Source organism: Bos indicus x Bos taurus, chromosome 3, assembly GCF_003369695.1.
Source record: "Bos indicus x Bos taurus breed Angus x Brahman F1 hybrid chromosome 3, Bos_hybrid_MaternalHap_v2.0, whole genome shotgun sequence".
Taxonomy (NCBI): Eukaryota; Metazoa; Chordata; class Mammalia; order Artiodactyla; family Bovidae; genus Bos; species Bos indicus x Bos taurus.
In genome coordinates this window covers 58,080,104-58,106,859 of record NC_040078.1, presented here as the reverse complement: position 1 = coordinate 58,106,859, position 26,756 = coordinate 58,080,104, and the positions used below count along the sequence as shown (strand labels likewise).

General features: G+C 38.0%; 1 protein-coding gene across 5 annotated transcripts in view; it reads right to left on the bottom strand.

Annotated features, from left to right (window-relative positions):
* Positions 1 to 26,756, bottom strand: part of COL24A1 (collagen type XXIV alpha 1 chain) — a 391,998-nt gene that overhangs the window by 351,687 nt on the left and 13,555 nt on the right. For all 5 annotated transcript variants that reach the window (XM_027536666.1, XM_027536671.1, XM_027536669.1 and 2 more), the window contains exon 4: positions 1,430 to 2,784. In XM_027536666.1, coding sequence (XP_027392467.1) covers positions 1,430 to 2,784 — 1,355 coding nt within the window. The remainder of the gene's footprint in view (positions 1 to 1,429; positions 2,785 to 26,756) is intronic.

Below are 26,756 nucleotides of genomic sequence, written 5' to 3'. Positions count from 1 at the left end.
TCTCAGGGTCATGTATCTTACTTGACCATGAGACAAGGTTACAGATGTACTTCTGTATCACTATTACCACAACATAAGCTCCTTCTGAGCAGTGATTCTATTTTACACAATTTATGTTTCTGCTTTGCCCATACGAGAGACTAAGGAACTATCCGTGGACTATTATTGCTTCACCTACCAACCATTGCCAAAATAACTGTTTCTGGACTTAGAGCAGAGATTAATACTCATCTCTGACATTTTTTGAAAAAACTAAACAGCTTCCTTTACTGTTTAATATGACCTGCCTAGTGGCTCAATTTTACTACTAGCTGAAAAGTTATTTCTCTATAATATATTCTTCTGATTTTATTAAATCCTTTAAACATTCACTCTAAGCATTGCTCAATACCTATCAAGTTACTTTGAGTAATAAAAGTAAACACAAGCTAAGCAAGTGGCATCATCTCTTGTTCTATGGTTTCTGGAACTAAACAAATGTCTCAAATTTTACTTCCATCAAATCAAGAAATATCTTAAGATATATTTTATTCTGCTTGAAATTAAAAAAAAAGATTTCTAAAGATATATAAGTTGATTATTTAAAGGTATTCAAAATATGAATGGTAAAAACATGTCTCTAATGTGATTTTAAATAGCTTTAAATGAGTCTTAAATGATTAAAAGATCATCCATCAGTAATTGCACCTACGTGACAAAAGAATTTCAGAGCTAAAATAATCAATCTATTATCTCATAGCTTTGTTAATGAATTATTAAGGAAGTGACTTGGCTTTTTTCCTACTAAATGGACTGATGGACTGCTGAGTGGCTATTTTTGCATGAGGTAGATGGAACTTCTATTAACTTATAAATGTAAATTGGCCATATCATGGAAGATATAATGAAATATGTTACTCTTTATAATCCTAAGTGAAATATTTTAATTTCTATAATATAAGGGTTTGCTTTTCCCCAATGACTCACTATAAAATTATTTCTATCTAAAAGGTTCATATGATACTACTTTGCTGAAAATACACTTAATAATGTATTCAAAATATTTTTATTTAGTCTAGTATAACTTTAATATTCTCTCTTAACATGACTATGCATTAAGTCTACAGATTTTTAATAAAATAGAATGCTGATCTGTATTTAGCAACTCAATTCCTGATTGAATTTCAATTCAACAAGAAAAACATGGCTTACTCACCACTTTACCAGAACTAAGTAACCTTCTGAGCCAGCCAATAGTTTTTAAAAAGTACAACATTTGAGCCAGAGTAGCATTCTGGTTGGATATATTATGGCAACCATGAATGCATTCACAGTAAGCCAGGCTACATACCTAAGACAGATCTGTTCTATATTGTTCAGCCCAGAGAATTCTTTCTGAAATGGATGGTAAATTAGTGAATTAAGACATATTTTAAAAATAATAACTTACAGGAGGTCCAGTGTCCCCTTTTGGCCCTCTTAGATTCTCCATTTCGAGCACTGTATTAAGATCCTCATAATAATAATAATAATCATAAAGCTCAGTTTCATAGCTATTTTCGATGGGATAAGTAGCATCAGGATCAAATTCACCTTCCTTCCTTAGATCAAGGTGATTATCCACAGATGGCTCATCTGTCACTCTGTATAAGGTTGTGTTTAAAATCTGCTGCAGTTCTATAAGTTCATTAGTGTGCAGATTTGCTGTGATAGCCTTCTTGAGATTCTTAATTGTATCTTGTTTTATATGTGGAAGACTAGATGATATCTTCTTAAGTGGTGACAGACCAGTTATTTTATCATTATGTTGTGTGATATTGTCCGACACATTTAGAAGAGAAATAAATTTATCCTTGTTTTTTTTCCTTGGCTCATTGAGGCTACGATGGGACATTGGCAGGCTTAAATTTGCCTGAATAAGTTGCTCAGTGATCAATTCTTTGGTCTGAATCACATGGTTCACAAGATCCATAGCAGAGACATTCTGTGAATGAAGAGAAGTTAACTGAGATCTTGATATCTGGTGTTCTTGTTGTTTATTCACTGCCACAGAATCATTATTTGTGAAATCTAGAACACTTTTGTTTTCAGTAACTGTGTCCTGTGACAGTACTTTTTCACCCAATCTTTTGGGCAGGAGAGAGTTTTCTGGTATCTTAGTTGATACAATAGTTGTATGAGGAAGGCTTGTCCCGGGGCGACACTGCTGTTTCACATATCTGCAATAGCTTGCAGATGCTTCTGCAGAAGGAATAATATCCAACTGACATACTACTCCTTCAAAATGGACAGAATTATTATTCATACTTCCCAAGGTAAACACACTGTTAGAATCAAAGGTCTGAACTTCCGAAAGAGTCTCTCTGCTAAAATATTTCTTTCCACATTCAACAAACATTGAGACATCTTGATTGGTAACAGCAATGGCAAATGAGTGCCATCGCTCATCGTGAACACTGTAGTTGAAAAAGACAGACTGCTTTCCTCCAAGGTATACCACTAATTTTTTAGGTAATAACTGTACTCCTAATTGCAGTCTATTTTTACTTCTAATGCTGAAGAGAAATGCATTGTTTACTCTATATGACTGCAACCCAATTAATATTGTAAATGGCTGTTCTAAGTTGACTGGTAAAATTTTCACAAGAGGTGATTCAATATAGGAATCGTTTGTTAAAATGACACCCGATTCTGTTACATGGACCCCCTGAGGTAGTGGTGTAGATGATGGTGGTACAGCGGTCACTGATGAAGAGTGTCTTACATCTTTGCCTCCAAGGCCTAGTTGATGAAGAATGTCTATGCCTGGAAATTAAAAAAAGAGAGAAAGAGAGAAAGAATCTTACTCTTAGGCATTCATGTGTTCATATAAATGTTTGAGTATGAGAAAATCTTCCTTGTAGGTATCAATAGTAATTTCTAAAATAAACATGCTCTATCAATAACTAATGTCTAGGTAATGAGAGGTATGGAAAGGGAGAGTAAAATGTTATTCTTTATCATCTGAAACACACACCCCCCAATATCCCTATGCCCAAAACTTAATAAATGTTTTATTAGGGAACTTGTTACTCCAATGAATGTACATGTTCAAAGATTCCCAGATGGTCATTTACTTCATTAATTTAGAATTTAAAATTTTATGCCTTCTTTGATCAAGAGAAACTGGAGACATACTTACAAAGAGAAATTTTAAGTTTGGAAACCATTTTATAAATTAAGTTCACACACCTATTTAAACTATAATTTTTCAGGATGTTTTCTCTGTAGCCTTCCAATAATTTGCAAGTTACATAAGAGCCCTCCCTATGCCTAATTCCTTAAGTGTGTGCTACACATAAAGTACCCAGTACCCTGAAAACTTCTGGACAAGACAACTGAAATTCTTAAATTGCTTGGCACTGTATATTTTTCTCTCCCTTACATATTTCTCTCTCTCCTATTTTGTCTCGGTCCTCCACAGTAATTCTTAATCCAAATAATTTATCAGTTCAGTTCAGTCGCTCAGTCATGTCCGACTCCTTGCAACCCCATAAATCGCAGCATGCCAGGCCTCCCTGTAATTTATAGACTTTCTTAATAATTTTTATTAAAATATAGGTTTTACATATATTTTTTAATTATTATTTTTCTAGTTTTCATTGTAATATTATTGATAGTATATTGCCTATCTCCCTTACCCAATTATAAACTCTTGGAAGATGGATTCTATGTCTGCTCAGAATATCTATTATACCTATTATATTATCTATTATATCTCTCTTCAAACTTTTCTATAATTTCTGAATGAATGAATTTGCCCCATCCAAATCTGATCAGGTGCAACATGTACCCCTAGAGTCCAACAAAATTATAAACCTATACCATTTGTAAAAATAATAAATTTTCTCAAAGATACAGAACAGCTTAAATAGTCATGTGATCTTTGTTATCTTTGGGTGATAAATTTCCCAGTTGTATCACTGTACGTTAAAGAACTATTTATTTATAACTATAAGTGAGGAAAAATTAAGATTTTTGAAGATTAGCCAGCAAGATTACACATCATCTTAGTTTTCCTTTCATAAAAGATTAGTAGATATTTGATAACTCATGTTTATTACAAACTGCAAATATAGTAGCAGATGTCCACCAAAATATTCTTAACAGCAGTTATAACTTATATGCATCTCCAGGAATTTGGGGAAATACTTTAACAAGGCCCCATAAAAACATGTAAAAAAAATGTTGATGTCTTGTTTTAAAATAATTCATAAAAGATTTTAATTTAATTCCATAATATGACTATTTGCTTTAATATAAGACATGAATTGCCAGCTAGATCATTCCCAATCTTCAACAAAAATTTACACTTCTGAAACATAACATAAGGGCTTATCTGTGACTTTGGGTATTCTCAATGCTAACTGCCTCTAAGGGTATTCTCAATTCAAGAAATCAACTATGGAAGAAACACTGCTAATATGAAAATCACAATGCTTGAAGTATATACAATAATAAAGTGTGTGAAAGTTATCATTCTATGATGCCAGATCAGCTACTTTTACACAAACGAAAAGTCAGAATTAAGTGGTATGATATTCTAGGGTTGCTACTTGCCCAGAGAAAACCAATCTTTGTATTTAAGTCCTGCTATCTACTACCTCAAATTTCTGATTCTATTAGAATGAAATACTAGAGAAAGTATTATTTTAAAACTTCAGTGTACATCTTTTCAATATTTATATTCATATACACATAATATAAATACTTCCTTCAATTCTAATATACATATACATGTATATTCCCTTCAATTCTGAGTTTTTATGACAAATAGCTAGGCTTTGTAAAAATCAAATGTTTTTAAGCATTTACTACTCAAAACAATTTAATTTTTGAACCATCCTTGCATTCCTAAAATAAAACCTACTTGATCATTGTATTTTATTCTTTTAAGACACACTGCATTAATTAAGACTGGTCTGTGGTTTTTCCATTATTATACTATCTTTATACGACTATAATGTTGGACTTTATTTTTTTATGGTCTAGAACAGTTTAAATTCCTTTAAATTTTTTTCTCAAAAGTTAACACTCAGTTGTAAATCAAGGTTATCATGTTGGCCTTTTCATTGATAGCTTTTCATTCACCCTAATTTCTTTTATGTCAGTTAATTTATGCAAAATTTCAACTATCTCTTGAATCAATTTTTAAAATTTATATTTTTAGGAAATAACTTCCTTTTAGGCTCCAAATGTATTACTCAGAAAACATAATATTCCCTTGAAATTATTTTTGTTTCCCTATCTCAGATTCTCTCTTAAAATTTCCAATTTTGAATATTTTGGTCTATTTGTTCTTAAGGGTAACTATTGCTTATTTCAAAAGTAGAGCCTTGTATTTGTTTATCCTTTCTATTATTTTCTGTCTGCTTTCTGTATCATTTTCTGCATCTACCTTTATTATTTTTTCTTATTTTCTTTTGATTCGATTCTTTTTCTAGTTTCTAGAGATGAGCACTTATTCATAGTAGTTAAGCAGTACATTTTCTAAATACTGTTTTAGCTGTATCCCATAGATTGTTGATGTATTATTTTCATTTTGTATGATTTTTCATTTTTGCAGTTTTCTAGAAAGTATGCAATTTTTACTTGTATTTTTCCCATTGACCCAAATGATTTAAGAAGAAATGCAAAATTTTCCAGTTAGGTTTTATTTTCTGATTTCTTAGTAAAACCTAATAGCATTGTGACTAGAAAATGGTGTCTAAGTTGCACTTTTTGTTTTTGAAATTTAGCCTAACAAATGGTTAATTTTCTGGTGTTTGATCAGTACTTACAATGGTTTTCAGGGTACAGAATTTAAAACCAGTTTGCTGAACCTCATTGTTTATTTTATATCCTTTATACCCTCATTTTTATACAATTAATCTATCATGGAGTAAAAGATTAACAAAGTCTCATCACTATTTATCTTTTTGGCTTTTTATCTCATGCGGCCTTAACTTTATGAATATTAATGTTATGGTTGTTATGCAGAGGTAGTCATAATATTCATATATTTACTGAGTATTGCACCTTTTCAAACGATAAGGAGTATGTCTATGTCTATTTTGTTTATGATCTCTACCTTATCTGGTATGAAGCCCCTTTGCCCTCACATTTTGTTTGCTTTATCTGATAACCTTTGCATATACTTTTATTTTTACCTACTTTGAAGTACTGTCTTAAGTGGAAGGAGTTTGATTTGTTTGTGTCTGAAAATTTTTTCTTTGAATATAAAATTAAATCTATTTACATTCATTGACTTCACTTTCACTTTTCACTTTCCTGCATTGGAGAAGGAAATGGCAACCCACTCCAGCGTTCTTGCCTGGAGAATCCCAGAAACAGGGGAGCCTGGTGGGCTGCCGTCTGTGGGGTCGCACAGAGTCGGACACGACTGAAGCGACTTAGCAGCAGCAGCAGCAGCACGTTCGTTGATGTGATAGTTTGCTTAATCTGTCATATTTTGCTTTCCCATTTTAATTTTTAAAGTCACTATGTGTTCCCTTTGCTATTTCATGTTCTTTTGAGATAAGAAAGGTTTCTCTCTTTATTCTAAAGTTTGCTTTTAAAGTTAAAAGTGTATACAGTGTCCCTAGTCCACTTTAGACATAGCTATTAATTTTACTGAACAATGTTTTCTTTTCTTTTTTCTCCTTTTTGGCCCCTTTTCCTTTACCACCTAATATTAGTCAATAGGATTATCTTTCCTAGTATTTATCTTTTCATTAAGTACTATCCTTACAGTGTTTTCTATTTAATCTATGTGCTTCAGATAATATTTAATTCTCAGCTTCTGATGAACCAATCAGCAAACTCAATCTACTTCCTGGGTTTTTTTCCTCTTTTTCTTCCCTCCTTTTTGGTGGCTTTACCAGTTCTATATTGCCAGTTCATATGCTATTCATATTGTTTCATTCCCGTATTTTCTTCTGTTAAATAGAACCAGTCTTTTGTAGTCATTTCTCTTTGCTGAAGTTTATGCTCTATTAGTTTCCTTAAGAAGGGTTCATGAGAACCTTTCCTGACTTTTTAAATGGTTGGTAATGTTGGACCTTAAGCTTCGCTGAACGTAACATTCTTTGTTGGTATTTTCTTTCTTCGAATATCTTACAATCATGTTTCCACCGGCCTTAGATGTTGATGTTAGGGTCAAAAAATCTGAAGCCAGCTAACATTTTTCTCCTTCTAAGTGATTCATTTTTTTTTTTTTTAAACTAGCATGCTCCAAAGATGTGTTATGTTCTTTATCTTCAAAGTACAGTGACTTTTTATTAGGATATGGCTTCATATTGATCATTCTGGATAACTTTGTCTGGCACATAGTATGCCCATTTGTTGTAGGGATTCTTTTCCCTGTTTTCTTTTTTCTTTTTTTTTTGTTAACTGCTAAGTTCTCGTGAAGCTTAAACTCTCTTGAGTGTTTGTTGTATTTTATAGTTTCGATTTTCTCCTTCAAAAATTCCTATTATAAACATGCTGAATCTCCATTGCTGTCCTCTATGTCATTTCTCTGTAAATGTTATCTTCAGTTCCATTTGTTTGATTTTCTCATATCTTGTCCTTCCTATAATGTCTAATCTCTTTGTGTTCCAATTTCATTTTGATTTGTAAGAGGGTTTTTTCCCTTACTACTTCCTTTGAGTTCTACAAGCTTACAGTTCATATCCTTTTAATATCTTAGTCTCTTCCTTTTCCTGAGCTCTTCTATTTCTGCTTTATGATCTTCCTCACATAGAAGGGATTGTTTTTCTGTGTGCATGTTCTCATTTTTGCTGTTTTCCCCTACATTTTAGCTTGTTGTGTTTTTCTATTTTAGTTTCTTATGGTCTCACCTCCAAGCAATTTTTAGAAGGATGCTGGGAGAAAATGGAGAGACATTCCTGCCAAATCTCAAAAGCAGAGGTTTTGTTTCAGCATTACTGGAGTTTCCTTCTCAAATGGCTCCTTGATACAGCCCCACTTTCTCTGAACCAAAGCTAGTCCAGGAGGACTACACCCAGCTCTGTGCACAACTCCTCTCTCCTTCCCTGTAATCATTCCCACTGGCATACACTTCAGAATGAATCCTTCACGTTAGGAAGTAGATTTTTTACATTTTTTTGAGATCTGTCCCCGCTGAGCCATTAGCTATTACCTGTGCTTCTTTCTTGTACTTCCCTCTGGGTAGCTTTGGTTCTCCCCAGATCCTGTGGCACTTGTTAGATACAATGGGGCTTCCTTGGCGACTCAGAAGGTAAAGAATCTGCCTGCAATGCAGGAGACCCAGGTTTGATGCCTGGGTTAGGAAGATCCCTGGAGAGAAGAATGGCTACTCACTCCAGTATTCTTGCCTGGAGAACTCCATGGACAGAAGAGCGTGGCGGGCTACAGTCCATGGGGTTGCAAAGAGTTGGACATGAATGAGCAACTAACACTTTCACTTTCAAAGGTTAAGTACTTCAGGGTGTGCTCCTCACTTTCTGGAAGTTGGCTTTTGCTGTTGCTTTCTGAAATCTTTCTATTGACTTCCCTCCACAGAGCATCTGCTTTTCTCAGCAGAAATGGGGAGTTTAAAGATTATATCAGTACCCAGTTTTACTGGAAATGCAGTCTTTGGGTTCCTTTACTATGTCATTAACCTTATTTCATTTCTAGGTTATCCAGAAACAGGAAAAAGAAAGTATCTTATAGTTTTAAGTTTATATTAAAGTCAATACTCATCTCATAGATGAAGAATATGAGGTCCAGAGAGACTAAGTAACTTGGTCAAAAACACACAGTTGATAAAAGGTAGAAATGAATTTGAGCACAATCAGACTGATTTCGAAGTCTACCATCCTCCGCGTCTGCCTTCCGTGGGGCCTTCTAGCCACCGGGTCCTCCACCCCACCTCGTTGCCCTTGGAAAGCTGCACTAAGCATGGCAGGATTATTTCCCCAACAGAAAACTGAGTGGAGAACAGTCTCTAGGTAGCCACCAGAGTTGGAACCTGATGTGAACTCTAATTATTATTCTAGTTTTAACCATTCTTATCTCACTGTGAATGTTTAGCTAATGTTTTGAGTAGATGACTAAAGAGAGCATATAGAAATATCTCAGAGCTATTGCAGGCTCTGTTACAAACTACCACAATAAAGTCAATATTGGAATAAAGTGAGTTACACAAATTGCTTAGTTTCCCAGTGCATAATAATTTATGGTTATACTATACTGTAGTCTATTTAGTATGCAACAGCATTATGTCTAAAAAATAATGTACATACTTTAATTAAAAATTACTTTATTGCTAAAAGTGCTAACCACCATCTGAGCCTTCAGCAATTTGGAATCTTTTTGCAACAATACCAGAAACACTGATCACAGATCATAATAATAAATATAAAAATGAAAAAGTTTGAAATATGCAAGAATTACCCAGAAGTGACACAGAGGTATAAAGCGAACAAATGCTGCTGGAAAAACAGCACTGGACAGACATGATCAAAATAGGGCTGCCACAAATGTCCACCTTGTAAAATACACAATATCGAGAAATGTGATAAAGCCAAGTGTAATAAAATGAGGCATGCTTGCAGAGAATTGTTAAGGATAAAAAGTCACAGACAAGAGGGGTGGAGAGAACAGGAAGAAAAAGAAAAAGATTTCTATCACAGGACAGACTTTTTACACTAATTTAATTACATTAATATCTCGCCCTAGATACCACCAAATTGCAATTTTAAATTTAGATAATTGGTACTGGTGAATAGAGCAAGAAAAATCTCAGTTGTCTATAAGTTACTAATTTCATGAGTTAACTCTAACCAGGCAATCAATTGAGTTTGTGTCACTTAGGAAACTAGTTACCATTTAAAGAATACTTATTATCAATCAGGCACTTCATTAGATGGTGTAAATTTTTTAAAGACTAAAAATAGCAGCATTAATTAAATTGTTTCTATGTACCAAGAACCATGTTAAGAATTTTACTATATTAAGCCAGGTAATTCGTGTAACATAATGAAGTATGTGCTACTGTTAATCCATCTGAGAGCTATAAAAACAAGTCACAGAGAATTTAAATAATTTTCCCAAGGTCATCCAACTAGGAAGTTCAGAGGCAGAATTTGAATGCAGGCAGTCCTCTGGAGCCAATCTTTTAGCATGACAACTTTCAGGAATGCGTAGGTGGTGGCCCAGTGGCAGAACTGATTGTATCTCCACCGATTTGCTTAAATAGAAAATACATTATGGTGTTGCCAAGACAACGCTTTGCTCTTTTTACTGTAAACATCAAACATAATGACTTCATCTAAACCACGGTTTCAGTAACCACATATGCTGACTCACAAAATTCTCTTCTGAGGTTTGAATAACTAATTACCCATTCAATTTATCCACTAGAGACTAGCTATCCCACTAGCACTTCTAACTCAATGCATTTCCCCCCACATCTGTTCTTCTTACATTAGCGTCTTTCTCAGTGAAGATCCCCACTACCGTACCACACCAGCAGTCTGAGTAATGTTTTTATAGTGCAAATTATATCATGGTATTCTCCTGAGCAAAATTCTTCAATGGCTTCCCACCACACTAAAAATGCAATCCAAACTTTGACACGATGCATGAAACCTATGTCAACAGCTCACTTCCTGCCTATCTCATCTGTCCTTTTATTGCATCCCACCTCTGATCCAGCATGCCGGTCTATTCTTATGGCTTAAAACCACTAAATTCATTTTTAACTCACGGTATTTGCATTCATTTTTCTCTTTGCCTAGAATGCTCTAAACCCTTAATTCATTCTGATGTACACTCAAATACGACCTGTTCAGAGAGGCTTTCCCTAGCCACATTACATAAACTATAAAATAGTCATCCTCCTTGCCCCAGTCACTAACTCTACTGTCTCATTGAGCTTTATTATTTCTTTGTAATACTGCAAATTTAGGAGAAAATACATATGTATATAAACTTGCCTATTACTTGGCTCTCTGGTTGAAATGTAAATACGTAAGAGAAGAACTTCATATTGTTTTATCATAATATTCCAACATTTAGGACACTGACTAAAACAAAGTAGGTCCACAGTATTGCTTGAATGAATTAATCAACCCAATCATCTGTCCCAGAAACCTGGTAATTATCTTTTACTTCTCTTCCCACCCATTTTGTATTCAGTTACCATGTCCAACACAACCCTTAGCTGAGTTCTCTTTACTTAGCCAGATTTTAATATTAGCCTCCTAACAGATTTCTAGGTCTTCCCTCATAGCTCAGTTGGTAAAGAATCCAACTGCAATGCAGCAGACCCCAGTTCAATTTCTGGGTTGGAATGATCCCCTGGAAAAGGAATAGGCTACCTACTCCAGTATTCCTAGACTTCTCTTGTGGCTCAGCTGGTCTTGTATGACATTCCTTGTCCCATTCCTCATCCACACTGCTACCATAGAAAGCTTGGTAAAGTACAGAACAAAACGAAGATTAGTTCATGACACTCCTTCCTATAATACATCAGCAGTCCTTGTAGCTTTTAGCACAAAACTCATTCATCTTAGTTCAGCCTTCAGGCCCTTAATGATGTAACCTCCTGCCTACATTTCTAATCTCACATCTCATACCTTCCTAGCAAGCTTTATCATTTGGCAATATTCTGTGCATATTACTACATATTATTGCTGGGGAGGTTGGTACTACCATGATTCTACTAGGAATGGATAACTGGACACACCACATATGGGACTTTCCTAGATTCTTCTACCTGAGTATCTTTTCTAGATTGCTTTAATCTGTATCCTTTTGCTGACATCTACTATACCTGAGAGTATAACAGATTTCCTGAGTTCTGTGAATCCTTCTAGAGCATTGCTGAGCCTGAAAGCTGTCTTTGGGATCCTCAAATTTGCAGTTGGTGTCAAAGGAAGTGTGGTCTTTGCAACTGCCCCCTAATTTGTACTAATTTATGCATTTTTTTCTCAATGATTTATCTTCTCATTCTATATTTTCTACCCTTGACATTTAACTTTCCTTTAATTTTTTGCTATATCAAAGCTTACAAAAACTCATTCTTTCAGAGTCTTGAAGAGAATGTCCCTTCATGCCAAATTTACTCATCTGACAAGACAGTTCAGGTGATACCTCCTCTTTAGGCATCAGTGCAATTTTTGGTTTGTTGTTGTTTTGTTACAAACTAATGACAATAGAAGATATTAAGAAGAGGTGGCAAGAATACACAGAAAACTGTACAAAAAGATCATCATGACCAAGATAATCATGATGGTATGATCACTCACCTTGAGCCAGACACCCTGGAATGTGAAGTCAAGTGGGCCTTAGAAAGCATCACTACGAACAAAGCTAGTGGAGGTGATGGAATTCCAGTTGAGCTCTTTCAAATCCTGAAAGATGATGCTATGAAAGTGCTGCACTCAATATGCCAGCAAATTTGGAAAACTCAGAGTGGCCGCAGGACTGGAAAAGGTCAGTTTTCATTCCAATCCCAAAGAAAGGCAATGCCAAAGAATGCTCAAACTACTGTACAATTACACTCATCTCACACGCTAGTAAAGTAATGCTCAAAATTCTCCAGGCCAAGCTTCAGCAATACATGAACCGTGAACTTCCTGATGTTCAAGCTGGTTTTAGAAAAGGCAGAGGAACCAGAGATCAAATTGCCAACATGCGCTGGATCATCGAAAAAGCAAGAGAGTTCCAGAAAAACATCTATTTCTGCTTTATTGACTATGCCAAAGCCTTTGACTGTGTGGACCACATTAAACTGTGGAAAATTCTGAAAAAGATGGGAATACCAGACCACCTGACCTGCCTCTTGAGAAACCTATATGCAGGTCAATAAGCAATAGTTAGAACTGGACATGAACAAAAGACTGGTTCCAAATAGGAAAAGGAGTATGTCAAGGCTGTATATTGTCACCCTGCTTATTTAACTTATATGCAGAGTACATCATGAGAAATGCTGGGCTGGAAGAAGCACAGGCTTTAGTCAAGATTGCCGGGAGAAATATCAATAACCTCAGATATGCAAATGACACCACCCTTATGGCAAGAGGAGAGTGACAGAGTGAAAGTTAAGGAGAAGAGGAAAGAGGAGTGAAAAAGTTGGCTTAAAGCTCAACATTCAGAAAATGAAGATCATGGCATCTGGTCCCATCACTTCATGGGAAATAGATGGGGAAACAGTGGAAACAGTGTCAGACTTTATTTTGGGGGACTCCAAAATCACTGCAGATGGTGATTGCACCCATGAAATTAAAAGACGCTTACTCCTTGGAATAAAAGTTATGACCAACCAGATAGCATATTCAAAAGCAGACACATTACTTTGCCAACAAAGGTTCATCTAGTCAAGGCTATGGTTTTTCCAGTGGTCATGTATGGATGCGAGAGTTGGACTGTGAAGAAGGCTGAGCACCAAAGAATTTATGCTTTTGAACTGTGGTGTTGGAGAAGACTCTTGAGAGTCACTTGGACTGCAAAGAGATCCAACCAGTCCATTCTAAACGAGATCAGCCCTGGGATTTCTTTGGAAGGAATGATGCTAAAGCTGAAGCTCCAGTACTTTGGCCACCTCATGCGAAGAGTTGACTCATTGGAAAAGACTCTGATGCTGGGAGGGATTGGGGGCAGGAGGAGAAGGGGACGCCAGAGGATGAGATGGCTGGATGGCATCACCGACTCGATGGACGTGAGTTTGAGTGAACTCCGGGAGTTGGTGATGGACAGGGAGGCCTGGCGTGCTGCGATTCATGGGGTCGCAAAGAGTTTTACACGACTGAGCGACTGAACTGAACTGAATGACAAATAGGGGGCTTCACAAGCAGTGCTAGTGGCAAAGAACCCACTTGGCAACACAGGAGACACAAGAGATGTGGTTTGATCTCTAGGTCAGGAAGATCCTCTGTAGTAGGAAATGGCAACCAACTGCAGTGTTCTTGCCTGGAAAACTCCATGGAAAGAGGAGCCTGGAGGATTATAGTCCATGGGGTCACAAAGAGTGAGAAACAACTCATATGTGTATGTATGAGCATAGATTTGCATAATGACAAATACATCCTTTCTCATGGTGGAGAATTCTGACAAAATATAGTCCAATGGAGAAGGAATGGCAAACCACTTTAGTATTCTTGCCTTGAGAACCCCATGAACAGTATGAAAAGGCAAAAAGATAGGACACTGAAAGATGAACTCCCCAGGTAGGTAGGGGCCCAATATGCTACTGGGGATCAGTGGAGAAATAACTCCAGAAAGAATGAAGAGATGGAGCCACACCAAAAACAATACCCAGTTGTGGATGTTACTGGTGATGGAAGTAAAGTCAGATGCTGTAAAGAGCAATATTGCATAGGAACCTGGAATGTCAGGTCCATGAATCAAGGCAAATTGGAAGTGGTCCAACAGGAGATGACAAGAGTGAACATCGACATTTCAGGAATCAGTGAACTAAAATGGACTGGAATGGGTGAATTTAACTCAGATAACTATTATATCTACCACTGTGGGCAAGAATCAAGAATCCCTTAGAAAAAATGGAGTAGCCATCATAGTCAACAAAAGAGTCTGAAATGCAATCAGTTCAGTACAGTTGCTCAGTCGTGTCCAACTCCTTGTGACCCCATGAACCACAGCACGCCAGGCCTCCCTGTCCATCACCAACTCCCTGAGCCAACCAAACCCATGTCCATAATTGGGTGATGCCATCCAACCATCTCATCCTCTGTCGTCCCCTTCTTCTCCTGCCTTCAATCTTTCCCAGCATCAGGGTCTTTTCAAATGAGTCAGCTCTTTGCATCAGGTGGCTAAAGTATTGGAGTTTCAGCTCCAGCATCAGTCCTTCCAATGAATACACAGGACTGATTTCCTTTAGGATGGACTGATTGGATCTCCTTGCAGGCCAAGGACTCTCAAGAGTCTTTTCCAACACCACAATTCAAAAGCATCAATTCTTCTGTGCTCAGCTTTCTTTATAGTCTAACTCTGACATCTATATATGACCACTGGAAAAACCATAGTCTTGATTAGATGGACCTTTGTTGACAAAGTAATGTCTCTGCTTTTTAATACACTGTCTATGTTGGTCAGGAAAAGGCAATGGCACCCCACTCCAGTACTCTTGCCTGGAAAATCCCATGGACGGAAGACCTGGTAGGCTGCAGTCCATGGGGTCACGAAGAGTCAGACACGACTGAGCAACTTCACTTTCACTTTTCACTTTCATGCATTGGAGAAGGAAATGGAAACTCACCCCAGTGTTCTTGCTTGGAGAATCCCAGGGACAGCAGAGCCTGGTGGGCTGCTGTCTATGGGGTCGCACAGAGTCAGACATGACTGAAGTGACTTAGGAGCAGTAGCAGCAGTAGGTTGGTCTAACTTTACTTCCAAGGAGTAAGAGTCTTTTAATTTCATGGCTGCAATCACCATCTGCAGTGATTTTGGAGCCCAAAAATATAAAGTCTGACACTGTTTCCACATCTATTTCCCATGAAGTGATGGGACTAGATGCCATGATCTTCGTTTTCTAAATGTTGAACTTTAAGCCAAATTTTTCACTCTCCTTTTTCATTTTCATCAAAGGCTCTTTAGTTCTCCTTCACTTTCTGCCATAAGTGTGGTATCATCAGCATATCTGAGGTTATTGATATTTCTCCCAGCAATCTTGACTCCAGCCTGTGCTTCTTCCAGCCCAGCATTTCTCATGATGTACTCTGCATATAAGTTAAATAAGCAGGGTGACAATATACAGCCTTGATATACTCCTCTTCCTATTTGGAACCAGTCTGTTGTTCTATGTTCATTTATTGCCAAATTCAGACTGAAATTGAAGAAAGAGGAGAAAACCACTAGACCATTCAGGTATGACCTAAATCAAATCCCTTATGACTATACAGTGAAAGTGAAAAATATATTTAAGGGACTTGATCTGATAGAGTGCCTGATGAACTATGGACAGAGGTTCGTGACACTGTATAGGAGACAGGAATCAAGACCATCCCTAAGAAAAAGAAATGCAAAAAAGCAAAATTGCTATCTGAGGAGCCCTTACAAATAGCTGTGAAAAGAAGGGAAGCGAAAAGCAAAGAAGAAAAGGAAAGATATACCCATTTGAATGCAGAGTTCCACAGAATAGCAAGGAGAAATAAGAAAGCCTTCCTCAGCGATCAGTGCAAAGAAATAGAGGAAAACAATAGAATGGGAAAGATTAGAGATCTCTTCAAGAAAATTAGAGATACCAAGGGAACATTCATGCAAAGATGGGCACAATGCTGCTGCTGCTGCTGCTGCTGCTAAGTCGCTTCAGTCGTGTCCAACTCTGTGCAACCCCATAGACGGCAGCCCACCAGGTCCTGCCGTCCCTGGGATTCTCCAGGCAAGAACACTGGAGTGGGTTGCCATTTCCTCCTCCAATGCATGAAAGTGAAAAGTGAAAGTGAAGTCGCTCAGTCGTGTCTGACTCTTAGCGACCCCATGGACTGCAGCCTACCAGGCTCCTCCGTCCATGGGATTTTCCAGGCAAGAGTACTGGAGTGGGGTGCCATTGCCTTCTCCTGATGGGCGCAATAAAGGACAGAAATGGTATGGGCCTAACAGAAGCAGGAGATATTAAGAAGAGGTGGCAAGAATACACAGAGGAACTATACAAAAAAGATCTTCATGACCCAGAAACCATGGTGTGATCACCAACCCAGAGCCAGTCATCCTGGAATGTGAAGTCAAGTGGGCCTTAGGAAGCATCACTACAAACAAAGTTAGTGGAGGTGATGGAATTCCTGTTGAGCTATTTCAAATCCTGAAAGATGATGCTGTGAATGTGATGCACACAATATGCCAGCAAATTTGGAAAACATAACAGTGGCCACTGGACTAGAAAAGGTCAGTTTTCATTACAATTCCAGAGAAAGGCAACGCCTAAGAATGCTGAAACTATCGCACAGTTGCACTCATCTCAGCGCTAGTAAAGTAATGCTTAAAATTCTCCATGCCAGGCTTCAGCAATAAATGAACCGTGAACTTCCAGATGTCAAAGCTGGATTTAGAAAAGGCAGAGGAACCAGAGATAAAATTGCCAACATCTACTGGATCATCAAAAAAGCAAGAGAGTTCCAGAAAAACATTTACTTCTGCTTTACTGACTATGCCAAAGCCTTTGACTGTTTGGATCACACCAAACTGTGGAAAATTATGAAAAAGATGAGAATACCAGACCACCTGACCTGCCTCCTAAGAAATCTGTATGCAGGTCAAGAAGCAACAGGTAGAACGAGATGTGGAACAATGAGCTGGTTCCAAATTGGGAAAGGAGTATATCAAGGCTGTATATTGTCACCCTGCTTATTTATATGCAGAGTACATCATGCGAAATACCGGCTAGATGAAGCACAAGCTGCAATCAAGATTGCCAGGAGAAATATAAAAAACCTCAGATATGCAGATGACCCCACCTTTATGGCAGAAAGCGAAGAAGAACTAAAGAGCCTCTTGAAGAAGGTCAAAGAGGAGAGTGAAAAATTGGCTTAAAATTCAACATTCAGAAAACGAAGATCATGGCATCTAGTCCCATCACTTCATGGCAACAGATGGGGAAGCAATGGAAACAGGACAGGCTTTATTTGGGGGGGCTCCAAAATCACTGCAGATCGTGACTTCAGCCATGAAATTGAAAGATGCTTGCTCCTTGGAAGAAACGTTATGACCAACCTAGACAGCATATTAAAAAGCAGAGACATTACTTTGCCAACAAAGGTCTGTCTAGTCAAAGCTATCACTTTTCCAGGAGTCATGTATGGATGTGAGAGTTGGACTATAAAAAAGCTGAGCACTGAAGAATTGATGCTTTTGAACTGTGGTGTTAGAGAAGACTCTTGAGAGTCCCTTGGACTGCAAGGAGATCAAGCCAGTCCATCCTAAAGGAAATCAGTCCTGAATATTTATTGGAAGGACTGATGCTGACTCTGAAACTCCAATACTTTGCCCTCCTGATGTGAAGAACTGACTCATGAAAAAGACCCTGATGCTGAGAAAGATTGAAGGTGGGAGGAGAAGGGAACAACAGAGGATGAGATGGTTAGATGGCATCACCAACTTGATGGACATGAGTTTGAGTAAGCTCAGGGAGTTGGTGATGGACATGGAAGCCTGGTGTGCTGCAGTCCATGGGGTCGCACAGAGTTGGACACAACTGAGCAACTGAACTGAACTGAATAAAAATCAGTCCTCTAAGTATGCAAGGCTAATGCCAGATATAAACACAGACATTTCAACCTTACTTGCCTTTCATTTGAAACCTGTATAATAAGCAGTATTGATATTATCACTAGTTAGGAGAAAAGAATTATGGGCAGAGGGAAGACGAGGGAGAGATGAAAAGAGAGACAGGAAGTGGTGGGAGGGAGAAAAAAAAGGAGAAATGGCATCCCTGTAGATGCTAAAACTATGACTCATACCCAAGCACGTAACTCACTCCAGTGGCTATATAATTGACACTATGGTGTATAAAATAATGTCTAAACCAACAGACAAGGAGAGTCAATGTCTATACTTGTTTCCTCAAATCCTGTGCTGTGCTAAGTCACTTCGGTCGCCTCTAACTTTTTGTGACCTTATGGATCATAGCCCATCAGGCTCCTCTGTCCATAGGATTCTCCATGCAAGAAAACTGGAGTGGGTTGCCATGCCCTCCTCCAGGGGATCTTCCCAACCCAGGGATTGAAGCCACAGCTTACATCTCAAGTATATAAGAGCCAAAGATCCATTTTACCTGTCAACATTCAACAATATTCTATCACGAACTGGAGGAACAAGGAGAGTATCATGTTTATCTTCCAAAATGTAAAAATTCTTACACCTCTTAGAAGTTGGTAATTCAAAAGATTTAAATGAAAGTTATCAACTTTCAGGTAATAAGTTATGAGTAATTTCATTTAACGGAGTGTAATAAATTACAGTATTTGCTCATTATTAAATAACTTAATTAATATAAAATAGCACTTGTGTTAGTTGCTCAGTTGTGTCTGACTCTTCATGACCCCATGGACTACAGTCCATCAGGCTCCTCTGTCCATGGAATTTTCTAGGCAAGAATGTTGGAGCAGATTTGCCATTTCCTTTTCCAGGGGACCTTTCTAACCCAGTGATCCAACCCCTGCCTCCCACATAACAGGCAGATTCTTTACCGACTGGGTCACCAGGAAAGCACTTAATTTTGACAAGTTCTCACTGTTTAAAATTTTCATATATCTTGGTCAATTAAGTCCCCAAAGCTATATTTTTTTAGTCTGTAGGAATGAAAAAATAAAATGATGGTCTAAAATAAAATCAGAGTTGTAAATCAGAAAGATCATACAGGCCTTAATATACTTTTCCTTGGCAAATTACCCAAATTGACTAGATTAACTAGATAAGTGCCCACTACCCACTTTCTACTGTTCTGTATAATTTCAGCCAAATCGTCTTGCCAGAATTAAGACTCAAAGATAGTGCAACTACAAATTGACACTTTCCATGGGCACTTGCCATCTACCTCTACAAGGATTTAACCATGTTCTGCTATAGTTGCTGATCTTCAACACCCTCTGAAAGGAATTCAGGATGGAGAGCAAAAATGAGCCATTTTGTGCTCTGAGAGAAACTGGCAGAACAGGTCATCAGATAGCTAGATATTTTCAGAAGCCGATTTTATGAGCCACATTCTTGTATCTCCTCACGTCTAAAAGAGCAGTAAAGTCTTTCATGGTAACAACTGTTCGTGATTAGCAGAAGCCTTCTGCAAAAAAAATATATGCTTGACTGCATGTATTTCCCCTTCATCAAAATTATGTATATATCATGTACGGATGTGAGAGTTAGACTATAAAGAAAGCTGAGTGACAAAGAATTGATGCTTTTGAACTGTGGTGTTGGAGACGACTATTGAGAGTCCCTTGGACTGCAAAGAGATCCAACCAGTCCATCCTATAGGAGATCAGTCCTGGGTGTTCATTGGAAGGTCTGATGTTGAAGCTGAAACTCCAAGAGTTTGGCTACCTCATGCGAAGAGCTGACTCATTTGAAAAGACCCTGATGCTGGGAAAGATTGAGGGCAGGAGGAGAAGGGGGCGACAGAGGATGAAATGGTTGGATGGCATCAATGACTCAATGGACATGAGTTTGGGTAGGCTCCAGGAGTTGGTGTTGGACAGGGAGGCCTGGCATGCTGCAGCTCATGGGGTTGCAAAGAGTGGGACATGACTGAGCGACTGAACTGAACTGACATTCCTCCCGTCTCTTTTGCAGCAGTTCCTCAGAGCTGTCTAAATGCTGTCTCTCCCAGACTACAGTCCTCATTTTGCCCCATATAAAACTTAACTTTCACAATAGGCTTCCTGGATTCCAGCTCACTGAGTTAAGGAGCTAAAGAAGTTGTTTAAAACCAACTATTTTAATATTTTCATACTATTGGTGTATGGAAAAAGGAAGTTGTTCAGAGTATTTTTTTCCTACTGAATTTATCATATACTCATATGAGTCGGACATGACTGAAGCGACTTAGCAGCAGCAGCAGCATGCACTAAGCACTTTACATGTGTTATCTCATTTTATCCACACAATGACCTTCTTCTTACATAGTAAGAATTATTACCATCTTCATTTTGAAGTCCTGAAATCGAGGCTCAAAGTATGTAAGAAGCTTGCTCCAGGTCATATAACTGATAGGCACTAGAACCTGGGCACAAACCCAGGCTGCTGATTCCAGAACGCCTGCACCACAATCACTGGGTATGTTCGAAAGGAAATGTGACTTTAAAAAGTATTCTTAATACAAATACACCTATTTTGGGTAAAGAAATAAAAGCAACTTATTTATAAAATCAGGCTTCCCTGGTGGACTAGTGGTACAGAGTCTGCCTTCAATGTGGGAGACCTGGGTTCAATCCCTGGGTCAGGAAGATCCCCTGGAGAAGGAAATGGCAGCCCAGCACACTCCAGTATTCTTGCCTGGAGAATTCCATGGACAGAGGAGCCTGGTGGGTTACAGTCCTTGGGGTTGCAAAGAGTCAGACGTGATTTCGTGACTACACAGCAACAACAGCAATTTATAAAATGAGCAATGAAGCTTTAACCTATGTGAAACATTTTTGGTGAAGTGTGGGGGTTTTCACAGAAAATGCTTGGAGTTACTGCAACCTGAATGAGCTGCTTCCTACACACACATTTTGGGTTAATACTTCCACAGAAAATATCTTTTGGAGACAAATATTTTACACAGATTTCTACACATGTGGTTTGCACACCAAGCAATCAGGAACTGGAGAATGCTGTGTATACTGACAATTAGTTTACATGTCATATGGTGTAAGGTAGTATGTAGAGGTGTTACAACTATGCTTATCTCCCTGGCCACCAACCCACCAACAACATAAGCAAAGTAGACTGTATTATGTAAGAAAAGGGACCATTATCTGCCAAATTCTCAGGAGACGCAACCTTAAATAATCTTCTTTTGAAGTATAATAGAATCATTTTTTCATTTGGTTATACCAAAACTGTGGTTATAAAACAAATGATTTATGTTGATTAATATAATACCTTAATGGGCTTAGCTGTGCTAAAATTTAAATGAATAACAAAATATGGAAAATAACAGATGCTTATCTCTGCTCAGTCTTAAAATTTCACTAAATGAGAATAAGAAAATGTGGTTTAAAACCATATAGGCAAAGTGAAAGGGTAGAAGAGACAACAGCAGATAAGAGACATCAACAAATTTTTGAAAAATGAAAAACAGAGGAAGGAATTAGCAGAGCTGAGAAAACTGAACACTAAGGGCTTGCAGAAGCAAGAAATAATAATAGGCAGGCCAGTTCACAAGGCAAAGTCCTGACAAAGCTCAAGAACCAAATGCACCAAATCACTGAATTCAGGAGAGAAGCATAAGGCATCATATGTGGGAGAGGGAGGGCTTGAGAGTCTGTATAAGAAGCTTTGAGAGTAAAATTGAAGATTAAAGCTTACTTATGTACTGGAGAAACACTGAATAAATCCTAGCAGAAGATGGAAGAGAAGTGCCATAATGGGAACAAGTGAATTCAGTAAAAATCTACATACTAAATGGTGAGACCACACCTTTTTCCCCTCATAAGAACCTCTTTATATCTTTTATCTCCAATAACAGTGGCAACCAGGATTATATTCTACAAGTAAGAAATTGGAGGATTCTTCTGTGAACAAACTGGATAGATAGCCTTAGACATTTGCAGTCCAACAACAAGATGGCCAGCAAAGCTCCTAATTTTTCATGCTCTAGATAAAATATGCCAGTTAAAAAGCCCACCCATGAAAATGAGTTTCCAAGCATATTTTTATTGCCTTGCTTTTAAATTAAAACACGTAGACTTAAGAACTTTTCCAACATAAAAGACAGATTAAAGAAAACCAAAACTTGTGGGAAACAAAGATAATACAGGGAGCAGAACAAAACTTCAAAAAAATTATTTTTATCTTTGGAGAGCTGAGTAGATATTGCATCAAAGAAATAAGAACAAATTTAAGGCACAATCAGAGTGAGAAATCTCTTAAAAATTTAAATACAGCATTAGTAAAAAAAATTTAAATATTTGAGAATAGTGACTAATGAAAATCTGATATAAAATGGAAAGAAAACAAAAATGGAAAATCAGAGCTAAATAAATAAAAATAAGGCACTCAATCCAGGAGATCAATATCTGACCAACAGAACTTGCAGAAAGAAGAAATAAATATGTCAGAGAGACAAAACTAAGATAGGAAAATTCCCAGAAAATGAAAGATGTTTCTATTACATTGAAAAGGCCTAATGACTACCCATCAGAATATATTGAAAAAAGACCTGTACCAAAACACATTATTGCAAAATTGCAAAATATTGGGGATAAACATGATCCTAAGGTTTAAAGTGGAAAATTAAAAGGTAACACATAAAGAATCAAGAATTAGTAAAACATCAGATTTCTTAACTGCAAGCCAGAAGACAATAGATGCAAAAAATAGTTTAAAATTCTGACCGACAACTATTTATGGCCTAAAATTCTATACCTACCCAAACTCCCCTCAAGAAAATGAGTGAAATACAAAAAAAAAAAAAAAAAAATCTCAGAAATGCAATGTTACAAGGAGTATACCATCTAAGTACACATTCTCAGGATGCTACCAGATGATATGCTCCACTCAAATTAGGTAATGGACAGTGAAAAAGGAAAATGAGTTCCAAAACACTGGATCTAACACAGATGAGAGACATCAATTCTACAAACAATTAGACAGCTCTCAATCCATTCCAACAGAATCTTAGTTTCCAGAAGAAATAACTCCAAGGGTGGGGAAAAAAAATTAAATGATTAGAGTATTTGGTGCATTTAAAAAAAAAAATTCAAAGAAGTTTTAAAATTCTTTTGGGATATCTGAGAATTAGTGACAGTGCCATAGAACACAGAGCAAACAAAAAAAAAAAAAAAAAGAGGAAAGGAGAAAATCGAGAGGATAGAAGAGTGGGCATCAGTTCAGTTCAGTCTCTCAGTCATGTCCAACTCTTTGCAACCCCATGGACTGCAGCACGCCAGGCTTCCCTGTCCATCACTAACTCCCAGAGTTTACTCAAACTCATGCCATTGAGTCAGTGATGCCATCCAACCATCTCATCCCCTGTCATCCCCTTCTCTTCCGGCCTTCAATCTTTTCCAGCATCAGGGTCTTTTCAAATGAGTCACCTCTTCAGGTGGCCAAAGTATTGGGAGTTTCAGAGTCAGCATCAGTCCTTCCAATGAATATTCAGGACTGATTTCCTTTATGATGGACTGGTTTGATCTCCTTGCAGTCCAAGGGACTCTCAAGAGTCTTCTCTAACACCACAGTTCAAAAGCATCAATTCTTCAGTGCTCAGCTTTCTTTATAGTCCAACTCTCACATCCATACATGACTATTGGAAAAACTATAGCTTTGACTAGACAGAGCTTTGTTGGCAAAGTAATGTCTCTATTTTTTAATATGCTGTCTAGGTTGGTCATAACTTTTCTTCCAAGGAGCAAGCATCTTTTAATTTCATGGCTTCAGTCACCATCTGCAGTGATTTTGGAGCCCCCCAAAATAAAGTCAGCCACTGTTTCCCCATCTATTTGCCATGAAGTGATGGGACTAGATGCCATGATCTTCGTTTTCTGAATGTTGAGCTTTAAGCCAACTTTTCCACTCTCCTCTTTCACTTGCATCAAGAGGCTCTTTAGTTCTTCTTTGCTTTTTGCCATAAGTTTGGTATCATCTGCATATCTGAGGTTATTGATATTTCTCCCAGCAATGTTGATTCTACCCTGTGCTTCATCCAGTCCAGCATTTCTCATGATGTACTCTACATATAAGTTAAATAAGCAGGGTGACAATATACAGCCTTGACATACTCCCGGGACAACTTACCTTGTGCCAATGTTCTCAAAATGCATTTTGTGGGTGAGGGGCCTGGTACCAGTCTCTGAGTTTTGAGACATTCCCTTTCTCTAATTAGCAGCCTGCTAGTAGCTATATAGCGGAACGTGGCCCTGGAATGACTTTGAGGAGATACCCCATGTCCAAGGTCAGAGAAGCCCCAGCAAGACAGTAGGTGCTGGAGCGGCATCTGCATGGCACTGGAACAGCTCTGAGGAGATAACCCACATCCAAGGGCAAAGGAGAAGCCCCAGCAAGATGGCAGGAGGGGTGAAATTGCATTTAGAGTCAAACCCCATACCCGCCAGAGACACTCTGAGGGCTCAAACAAACTTTGTGCACACCAAGACCCAGAGACCCCACAGAGACTGAGACAGAACTATGTTTGAGTGTCTCCTACAGAGGCACGGTGTGGACTGCTACAGGGGCAGGGGCTCTGGGTGCAGTAGACGTGGGTATGGCATAAGCCCTCTTGGAAGAAGGTCGCCATTAACCCCACCATGGGGCCACCAGAACTTACATAGGACTGGGGAAACAGATTCTTGGAGGGCACAAACAAAACCTTGTGTGCACCAGGTCCTAGGAGAAAGGAGCAATGACCCCAGAAGAGACTGACTCAGACTTGCCTGTGAGTGTCCGGGAGGCTCCAGCAGAGGCGTGGGTCAGTGGTGGCCTACTGCAGGGTTGGGGGCACTGAGTGCAGCAGTGCCTACATGGGATCTTTTGAAGGAGGTTGCCATTATCTTCCTTACCTCAACATAGTATGGCCTCAGGTCAGATAACAGGGAGGGAACACAGTCCTGACCATCAATAGGAAATTGGATTAAAGAGTTACTGAGCAGGGCCCCACCCATAAGAACAAGACCCAGTTTCCCCCTTAGTCAGTCTCTCCCATCAGGAAGCTTCCATAAGCCTATTATCCCTCTCCATCAGAGGGGAGACAGAATGAAAACCACAATCACAGAAAACTAACCAATCTGATCACATGGGCCACAGCCTTGTCTAACTCAATGGGGGGGGGGGGGGGCATGGGATAGTGTAAAAATGCTAAATACTCATCATCAAAAAAGGAAGTCAATATAATATGCTGCTAAGTCGCTTCAGTCGTGTCCGACTCTGTGCGACCCCATAGATGGCAGCCCACCAGGCTCCCGTCCCTGGGATTCTCCAGGCAAGAACACTGGAGTGGGTTCCCATATCCTTCTCCAATGCATGAAAGTGAAAAGTGAAAGTGAAGTCGCTCAGTCGTGTCCGACTCTTAGCAACCCCATGGACTGCACCCCACCAGGCTCCTCCGTCGATGAGATTTTCCAGGCAAGAGTACTGGAGTGGGGTGCCATTGCCTTCTCCCAATATAATATACAAGTATATTATTAAGAACAATGGATAGTAAAGCCAAAAGAAAGTGCTAAGAGAGTTTGAGTAAAGGATTGCAGGATTAGATAAGGTCAGGGAATATTATTTTCTGTTACATGTTTTGCAACTCAACTTGATTTTTAAACTGTATACTTGTACTAATACTTTGATACTTTAAGCTTTGGAAACTATTTTAAGCATGGATAAAGATATCTGTTTCTGAAAACTCTAATTTGGGATCATCTCTCTCAAGGAGACATATTCAGCAGTATTAAGGTTACAAATTATATTTGTAATCATTAGCAAATCACAATTTCTCTGAAAATATTTGTCTAGCCTCCTGATTAGACATTGTAACATGCTATTTCAACAACAATCATCTTAGGAAAACAGTACTTCTAAGTTTCTGATAACATACTGCAATTTTCATTTCATTTTTGTGCTCAAAAGTATACAATTTTATAAAATCAAAGAAGTTTTTAAAATATTTTTCTTTTTGTTGAGAACTCAAAATAAAATGCTATGGATATGTGAAATCGTAAAAGGTGTTCACCCTGAAATAAAACAGTACATTTTGCATTCTATAAATGAAACCTTAAGGTTAAAAGAAAGATATTTCTTTCATATACTCCCTTCACTGGTTCTGAATTTTTAAAAATTTATTCATAAATATTCAATTTTCCTTCTTTGTTTAGGTTTTCAATATTTTGATAATGACACATTTTATACATTATTAAACTCATAACATTAACAGATGGCAATTGTAAAGCAACAGGATTTATAATGGAAAGAGGTGTTTTTGGTTTTTTTTTTGTTTGGTTTTGGTTTTTATTTGGAGCAGGGGGCAGGAATGGTGCAGATGTGACAGACCCAAATTCAAGTCTTAGCTATATAAGCCTGGGCCAGCACCTTCCTTGAGCCTCAGTTTCTTCATCTATAATAATCACCCTACTGGTTCATTATGAGGATTAGAATAGCATATATAAAATTCC